This window comes from Ictalurus punctatus, chromosome 9, assembly GCF_001660625.3.
Source record: "Ictalurus punctatus breed USDA103 chromosome 9, Coco_2.0, whole genome shotgun sequence".
NCBI lineage: Eukaryota > Metazoa > Chordata > Actinopteri > Siluriformes > Ictaluridae > Ictalurus > Ictalurus punctatus.
The window spans coordinates 19724255-19733542 of record NC_030424.2 but is presented as its reverse complement, the minus strand read 5'-3'; the positions used below and the strand labels follow the sequence as shown (position 1 = coordinate 19733542).

Here is a 9288-nt window from a genome sequence, read left to right as displayed (position 1 = left end):
GTAGCGCACTTCATCCTGCATTGCGTTGCCAGGTCCGCATTCAATATTCCTAATCGAAACTGATTAGGTTTTTTTTCTCTCGTGGTATGAGGAATTATGAGTTTTGTATAGACAATATAAAATAAATTCCTGTTATTATATTGTCTTTAAACGAAGACTGTCGTCTTGCACCATTTGTACTTATCCAGATCTGTATGAATGTATTATATTGTGTATCAGTGATTTATCTATTTTATCCATGAGAGAAATGGCTTAATGTATTAGAAAAGTAGAATTCGTTTAGAAGAAGAAATAAAAACATTCGAGTTTTGAAAGCCTACAAACCACTTAACTCTCCAAGACCTGGCAACCCAGCCTGCAGGGGTGGTGCTGTACTGCTGCTTTCTCATCAGCAGCACACGGGGGCGGGGGCGGAGGAGGAGGAGGAGGGCATCGTCACATCACATCATTTTCCATCAGCTTCATCTGCGAAAACACAACCCATAATTTCTTCCACGAAGATACATTAAAATTACAAGCATGGATACCTCGGGCAAAGAAAAAGAGGCTATCCAGCTGATGGCTGACGCGGACAAAAAAGTCAAGTCGTCCGGTTCGTTTCTTGGAGGGATGTTCGGGTGAGGGTGATGTCGTGAACAAGCTAGCAGTGATGCTAGTAATGTTATTTCCATGATGGTTCCTATGTTATGACATTCATTGGTCATTGACACAGCAGGAAGTGGTCATGATCCCATTCCGAATGCTTGTGTTGCTAAATGTGTTGCTGTCTTACAATAATAATAATAATAATAATTCTGCTCATCCATGCGTCTTCTTGTCAATGTCATATAGCCATGTCTGTCTTACAAATATCTGACATCTATAATATATATATATATATATATATATATATATATATATATATATATATATATATATATATATGTATATATATAAAACAGTATACATGGGCTAGATACTGCACAGTCAACCTGATGATGTAAAGGATGAAGTTCAGATGAATGAATATACACAATCATGTTGTTGCAGAGGAAACCACAAGGTAGAGGAAGCGTGTGAGATGTATGCAAGAGCTGCCAACATGTTTAAAATGGCAAAGAACTGGAGTGGTAATGACAACCCTAAATCTATGCATATATCACAATTCCTTTATTTTCACGATCTTTGTCCTGATTATTGTAACGCTTCTGTTATCCAGCTGCAGGCAGTGCTTTCTGCCAGGCTGCAAAACTTCATATGCAAATGCAGAACAAACTGGATGCTGCCACCAGCTTTGTTGATGCTGGAAATGCGTTCAAGAAGGCGGATCCCCAAGGTGAAAACACTGTACACAATGAACTGTCTGCGACAAAATGATCAGTGCATTAACTGGTTGGTTGGGCATGTTTGAGGTGGTATATAAGGGAAAATATACATGGAGATGCATTATTTCCAAAAGACAGATTTAGATCATCTCGATTCTGGAAGCCATCACTGTCATTCACTTGTCATTCTTACCTTATCAATCAAATCACATTCCAACACAATCAGAGATGAAATCTACAGAGGAAATGTCTAGACTACTAAACTGTTTAGTTGTGTAGGCTAGTACAAATCAAACTTAAATTCCCAGTGTAGTCTAGGACAGTGGTTCTCAACCCAGGGGGCACGGAAAGATCGGAAGGGGGGCGCAGATTATTTTTATGAAAGAAAAAAATAACCATACAGGGCATCATTTGGGTACTCGGTGTATTTGATTGCTTTTCAAATAGAATATGCATAAATGAAAAACCCCACGTTCCCTCCCCCTCTGTGTTTTCTTTTTGCTGGGGAGAGGCGGAGCTCTCCCCATCTTATCTAGCTGTCAGTGCAGACCAGTGTTGCCAACTTAGCGACTTTTCAGACCCCTTTAGCGACTTTTTTGCAAAAAAGCTCCTAGCGTCAAATCTAGCGACTTTTTGGACAAACCTTAGCAACTTTCCAAATGTCGCCAGTACTGTCCTGCAAGTGCGAGGTCTTACTTTCCTTCTGCACTCACACCTCTCTCTGCGTCTGCTCCGTTCAGTGAGTGGCTGAGAGCCGGAACAGCACATCCCATTGATTGCATGGCAGCTGACACAGACGTGAATGTAAAACAAAGCACGCGCAGGTGTCCCACTCATCCCACTGATGTCATGGCTAAAAGGCGCGCCCTTTGTCCCAGTTTACATAATTCATATGTGAATGTTTTTAGAATGTAAGACGAATGGAATGCAACATGTTTTACGTGTAAAATAGTCCACGTTATTACAGCCTAGTTCTCTTGTTCAAAGGTGTTATAGTGTTCAGAAACATTTTTGATAATTCATGCTCCAAACCTATCCGTTATATAGTTTTATAAAAGTTATTTTAAAAATCACTAAAGTTATGAAAAGTAATTTAAAATAAGTACAAAAACACAAAAGCAAAAAAAATCTATCTAGATTATAGATGAGGCTATATATAGATAGATTTTATATAATAGATAATCATTATACCTGGTCTCCTCCAATATTTGGGGCGGTGTTGTGGGCATGCCACGTACCACAAGATAGGGGAGGCTTGGGGGGGCCTTTAGTTACAAAAGGTTGAGAACCTTTGGTCTATGACGGACAGAACAAAAGTTAAGTTAAAGCACAGTTAAATTGTTACCTTATTATGTCTCTTTGCTATTACATGCCTTTAACTCTCCACTAACAACTTCACCTATTCTTTCCCAATGCATCAAACAGAGGCTATAAACTGCTTAAATGCAGCCATCGACATATATACGGACATGGTAAGATCAGCACGCTTAAATGTTGAGCTCTGTCTTGTCCAGATATCACATAGAACTTCGTCTTTTTTTTCCATAATTGTGCTTTCTATCAGTGTTATCCTTCTTTCACAGGGTCGATTTACAATTGCAGCCAAACACCACATGACTATTGCGGAAATATACGAGTCTGAGCTGGTGGATATCGAAAAGGTAAGATTTAATTGCAAATTTCTGATCAGTGCAGCCTTTTAAAAGAGGGAGCTCTACATTATGCATCATTCAAATGAATCCATAGCTGTAATAAGCTCGCTTAACTAGCTTGAGACCCACAATCAATCCAGAGAACAAGAGAAGCTTTAATTACCTTAAAATTATGTTCTTAAATTAAAATGCACATCTTCGCTCAGTCTTAATTAAACTATAAATGCAATGCTAATAAAGTTTTTTCAATATCTTTTAGAGTTGCAACAACTAATCGATAAAATCGATAATAATTGTTTATGAAAATCTTTCTCAACGAATCTCATTATCAATTCGTTGTTCTAATTAGTTGCGGTACATTTACTCACTGCGTTACTTCTGCTCCGAAAACGCGCTTCAGAGAGTAAATACTATAGTAAATAAGAGTAAATGACTTACTATAAACTTACACTATGTATTCTACCGTCTATTGCAGTCTTTCTGCGGACCCCTAGTGGTCAGTGGTGTAATTGCAGGGGGTCCGTATCAAAATATATTAAAATGAGATGTTTTAAAATGAATCAGTTTGGTTATTTGTTTGTTGGTAGATGAGACCTTTTAGCTGCTCTCTTGTTCAACGAACATAAATCAAAGGCTTTGGCTGAATGCACGTTGTGATGTCACATGACACATCTTGTCCCAAATCTGCTGAAAATCTGTGGTAATTTTTAAACATTGCAAGCTCCTCTGAGTATTGCAGAGTTTGCTTGATTTTACATTAATTTCTGAGATCGCAAACTCATAAAATCCTGGAGGGACTGACCATTGTTACCTTTGTAAATATTGGGCATGAAACATCATTGTCCAGTTGCATTTTAAGGTCAACGACTGTCCTTTGATATTAGATAGCATACACTTGGCTGAAGGGTGTTGGTGTTGTCAAAAAAACACAAAGCAAAATAAAAAATTATAAAAACAGAATGACTTAATGGAGGACACATGCTTTTGCTATTTGATTGAACATTCAGCAAACATTGAAATGGATTGAGGTGCAGAATTCCCAGCCTTGCCAATGCTCGCTGCTGTCAACATTCATGAGAGAAGTCTACATACCTGTTTGGGTGTTGTGTGGCCACTTGTAATTTTCTGACTGTATTTATGATAGGTCTGCAAGTCTGCCAGTAAAACTTCATGTCTATGAACTATGTAGGTGTCACATGACTGCATAGGTGCCAATCGTCTCTTTATGCAATTGATTTTAAAACCTAGAGCTTCCATATGTGAGATCGGGAGCTCTGTTTGGCTTGTTACTTGGTGGGACTATCCACACACCATCCACAGACCCCAGTGTTTCAGGGGCTCTACAGTAACTCTCACATACAGTGGTGCTTGAAAGTTTGTGAACCCTTTAAAACTTTCTGTATATCTAAATTAATATGACCCAAAACATGAGATTTTCACACAAGTTCTAAAAGTAGACCAAGGGATCCCAATTAAACAAATGAGACAAAAATATTATACTTGGTCACTTATTGTACAAATGTACAAATTGTACAAATGTGTACAAATGACGGAAATTCAAGACCATTATTACCCTTCCCAGGAGTGATCAACCAACAAAGATCACTCCAAGAGCAAGACGTGTAATAGTCTGCGAGGTCATAAAGGAGCCAGGGTAGCATCTAAGCAACTAAAGGTCTCTCTCACATTGGCTAATGTTAACGTTCATGAGTCCAGCATCAGGAGAACACTAATCAAAAATGGTGTGCATGGCAGGATTGCAAGGAGAAAGCCCCTGCTCTCCAAAAACAACATTTCTGCCCCTTTTCAGTTTGCTAAGCTCACATGGACAACTCAGAAGGCTATTGGAAAAATGTTTTGTGGATAGATGAGTCCAAAATAAATTTTTTGGTTTAAATCAGAAGGGCTACAGTATGTTTGAAGAAAGGAAAACACTGCATGCTAGTGGTAGTATCATGGTTTGGGCCTGTTTTGCCCCAGGATGACTTGCCATCATCAATGAAACAATGAATTCTGAAATGCATCAGAGAATTCTAAAGTAAAATGTCTGGACATCGGTCCATGAACTATATCTCAAGAGAAAGTGTGCCATGCAGCAAGGCAACGATCCTAAACACACAAGTTGTTCTACCAAAGAATGGTTAAAGAAGAATAAAGTTAATGTTTTGGATTTGTCAGGTCAAAGTCCTCATCTTAATCCAACAGAAATGTTGTGGAAGGACCTGAAGCAAGTAGTTCATTGAGGAAGCCCACCAACATCCCAGGTTGAAGCTGTTGGGCTAAATTTCGTCCAAGCCGAGGTAAAGGACTGATCAACAGTTACCAGAAACCTTTAGTTGCAGTTATTGCTTCACAACGGGGTCAAACCAGATACTGATAGCCAAGGTTCACATACATTTGCCACTCACAGATATGTAATATTCTAACATTTTCTGTAATAAATAAATGACCAAGTATTATATTTTTGTCTCATTTGTTTAATTTGGTTCTCTTTATCTACTTTTAGGATTTATTATTAGATAATTTTATTATGTTTTAGGCATATTTATGCAGAAATTGTAACGGGTTCACAACCTTTCAAGCACCACTGTATTTTGTGAAAACCTTGGGTGCTAAAGCTCACCCAAGGGGAAGGACCATTTAATTGGAAGCAAAGAAATTGCTCCACTGCAATTGGAACTTAGAAATATCCATCTTATGGTTACAAACCAATTGTGTTTGTGTACCTCTTGCATCAAACCTGGTATGCATAGCATAAGGTGTAGCAGTACGTTTAGGCAAAAACAAAAGTCGTTTTAAGTCTTGTTGGTCTAAAATGGGAAACACTCTCACCGGCCCCATTGGTTTCATAACTAGCTTACTATCCTGCCCTGAAATACACAAGAAGTTGGGAAAGTTTCAACAAATTACACAACCAATAAGCCATGTGTCCTCTTCAGCAACACAGTCAGTTAATAATAAATAAAATATTACAACTACTGTCAGCTAGTGTGCCTCAGTACACTCTCTCTGATGGTTCACATTTTATAAATAAGAAGATTAGCAAAAATCAGTTGATTATGCACTCAGTGTCTTTGAATCCACTTTCTTAACTCCTTTACAGGATGATAACGGGAAGAGATCGAACATGATGTATGGGCTACACTTTTGAGGTCACGGTCACAAAGTGATGACTTTGCTATTAAAAAGTCGTAGAAAACTCCACTAAGGAAACCACCTTGGTAGTCAGAAACAAAAGGATCCTTCATCCAACAATATGGCTTCATAGTGGAGTTTAGTCATGTCTACCAGTTTTACTGAAATTTAAGATGGAAAAAAAAAGATAAAAGAAATTTTACCCTACTTTAAGATGAGCAGTCCAACTCCATTCATAGTTCTTCTCTTAATAAACCAAAACTTGATGTATGCTAAAACTTCACGGTTATACAGCTCAGTATGGCTGATTCAGATGCACCCCTGCCAAACTGATACCTTTAGCACACAAATGGTCCTTGTCCTTTTTGTTGCAGGCAATGGCCCATTATGAGCAGGCAGCTGACTATTATAAAGGAGAGGAATCTAAAAGGTATTTCATTTACTTATAAAATACTACAACGTATGTGAGATTTCATTTCACTCTAAGGAGCATTGTGTAGAGGTTTAGCATATTAATAGCTCCCTACAGATTATTTGGCTGACCGAACAGCTTGATAGGATTTCAGAATGGGAAGTAATCTCCATATTCACCCGTATCAACTGTAGGAAAAGGAAGCTATGAAAATGCAGGGTTATTTCTCTTTCTTATTTCACACACACTAACTGTCATTTAGTATTGATTTGCCTCTCTTTATATTTCATCTTTGGCCTTTCTTAATATTTTGCCTACTTTAAAGAATTATTAGTTGTCTTTGGAGGTACATGAGGTGTTTTGTAATCTGTTGTTGGTTTACAAAACATTACAAAATATCTCCTGACAAAATGAATAAACTCAACCCTCAGTTTCCAGTTGACTATATTGCCTGAACATGCTGTAGCACAAAAATAACTACCCAAATCAAATGATAACAAAGATATGATGAAGCATGTATTACCCACAACTAGTCAGACTCCCTGTGCTCGGTTACAGAGTGTTATTGTACCAGTCCAAGGTGTGAGTGGTTTCGTAGTTAAGATGTTAATCCTAAATCTTAATTTGACACCAAGATATTTAACTATGCCCATGCCTCAGGGGTTTCCCCAGGTACTCTGATGTCCTCCCCCAATCCAAAGAAATGCGTTGTAGGCTGATTGGCATTTCCAAATTGTCCACAGTGTGTGAATGGGTGTATGTGTGCGCACGATTGTTCCCTGTGATGGGTTGGCACCCCATCCAGGGTGTCCCCTGCCTTGTGCCCCGAGTCCCATGGGATAGACTTCAGTCTCCCTAAGCTATAAGCGGTATAGAAGATGGATGGGTGGATGTATGGACATTTAATTGTGCAATGGAAAATTTCATTTGTGCTTTTTTTTTCTTTCAGCTCTGCCAACAAATGTCTCCTGAAGGTTGGCTTTTACTGTGCACAGCTGGAACAATATCCAAAAGCCATTGAAATCTTTGAGCAGGTTTGTGTGCCAGGTTTACACAGTTTATGAACTTTAATCTCGTATTAAATATATCCCTGCAGAGTGCAATATTTCCCCTCTCACCAGGTTGCAACTAGTACAATGGATAATCCACTTCTAAAGTACAACGCAAAGGAGTACTTCTGGAAGGCTTCACTGTGCCACTTCATTGTGGATGAATTAAATGCAAAGGTTAGTGCAACAGCTTTAGTTTGTTCTATGATCATTTGTTAGCTGGTTATTCTCAAATTATATCCCTCGCTAGTTTATATTGCAACAAAAGATGATTTGTGCTTCATGACTTATATAGTGGATTACTTTTAACATCATGAATTTCCATGTATTTTCATAGCTGGCCATAGAGAAGTATGAGAGCATGTTTCCAGCATTCTCAGACTCAAGAGAATGTAAGCTTTTGAAAGTAAGTAAGAAAGATAACTCATTGAAAACATTACAGATTTTTTACATTTAAAATGGCAAGCAATGCTGAGATGTGTGTAGTCTTTGAACTGCAAATTCTTCTGTACAGAAACTACTGGAAGCACATGAAGAGCAAAACAACGAGGCATTCACTGAGGCTGTAAGTTTGACTTTAAGTCTGGAAGTCTGTAATTAAAAGAAGTTTGCAATTCAAGATCTGTTTATGTTGAGTGCTTTCTGACACTCTTTCAGGTGAAAGAATTTGACTCAATCTCCCGTCTGGACCAGTGGCAGACCACCATGTTACTCCGCATCAAGAAGACGATCCAGGGAGATGCCGGTGACCTAAAGTGAATCGGCAGTAACACCACGGCACACTTCCCTGCTCATTTTTATGTTTTATTGTGACAATCTGGTTGAACACTTCTGTAGTGATGCTAGCTCCAGTATGTGCCCCGATGCCAGTCTTTTAGTTCAAAGGTGGATGGTTTGTATAATAAGACTAGCATTCAGGACACTAGAGTCACATACTGTGTCAGTATTAAAACATTATTCTATTTAATGACTAGTGTTGTCTTTTATCCCTTTAGTGCAGAGATGATGCAGCTTAGCCACATTCATTATTTGACAGTTTCACTCAGTGTCGGTGTGTGGCATGGAAAAAAAAAAGACCAGAGAATAAATGTGTTTCTGTATGTTCTGTGTATTCATTGTAATGTTGTCGCTGGCATTGTCTTGCATGATAAATGTTCAGATTTCAGGATGTGATCTCATGCTTGTGCACTTTATTTTGAAATCATGGCTATGTAAGATTTATTTCAGATTAAATCTGTATTGCTCTTATTTATGTTTAAGCTGTTTAGTTACCCTTATGTTGGAATATTGACATTTGTAGATGACCTAAGAAGACCTACATGTTACATATCATTGTGTCACTGTGTTGCTCATAAATATAAGACGCATCATAAAATGTTTTTCTTGTGTCCTGGTGTTGATGTTAAACTTCCCCATGTTAAATCATCTATATCAGATGCTGAATTACTTTTTATTATTGTATATATAATGTAGAATTCCTGTGTGTAGTTGTCCTGCTTTTCACCTGGCATTAAGAGGAATTGTATCAGCCTTAATCTGAGGGTGATTTGGACACTCCTGCTGAAAAATCCAGCTTAGTCTGACCAACTACCAGCTGCCAAGACACAGGCTGAGCTGCTCAAACTGATGGATGATCTTTGCCCATTGGTGCGTGCTGCTAGAGAGGAAACAGTCTCTGAATTACTACTTCTAACCAGCTAATGATACATTGTAGACAAGTAATGATTAAGACAATG

The 9288-nt window shown here is 38.3% G+C and overlaps 1 protein-coding gene across 1 annotated transcript; it reads left to right on the top strand.

Annotated features, from left to right (window-relative positions):
* The first annotated feature begins 400 nt into the window (after positions 1-400).
* On the top strand, positions 401-8931 carry napba (N-ethylmaleimide-sensitive factor attachment protein, beta a). The gene is made up of 11 exons (XM_017477036.3): positions 401-617; positions 1030-1109; positions 1199-1315; positions 2730-2776; positions 2888-2965; positions 6466-6521; positions 7453-7537; positions 7625-7729; positions 7890-7958; positions 8067-8117; positions 8210-8931. Exons 1-11 carry the CDS (start codon positions 520-522, stop codon positions 8309-8311), a joined length of 888 nt encoding a protein of 295 aa, XP_017332525.1. The 5' UTR covers positions 401-519; the 3' UTR covers positions 8312-8931.
* Positions 8932-9288: the final 357 nt, after the last annotated feature.

What these genes read in the sequence shown, in the direction of transcription:
- napba (XM_017477036.3), top strand. Translation starts at nt 520, where the DNA reads ATGGATACCTCGGGCAAAGAAAAAGAGGCTATCCAGCTGATGGCTGAC. An exon ending in TTTCTTGGAGGGATGTTCGG is followed by an intron (nt 618 to 1,029) that starts GTGAGGGTGATG and finishes ATGTTGTTGCAG; the next exon opens with AGGAAACCACAAGGTAGAGG. An exon ending in CAAGAAGGCGGATCCCCAAG is followed by an intron (nt 1,316 to 2,729) that starts GTGAAAACACTG and finishes TGCATCAAACAG; the next exon opens with AGGCTATAAACTGCTTAAAT.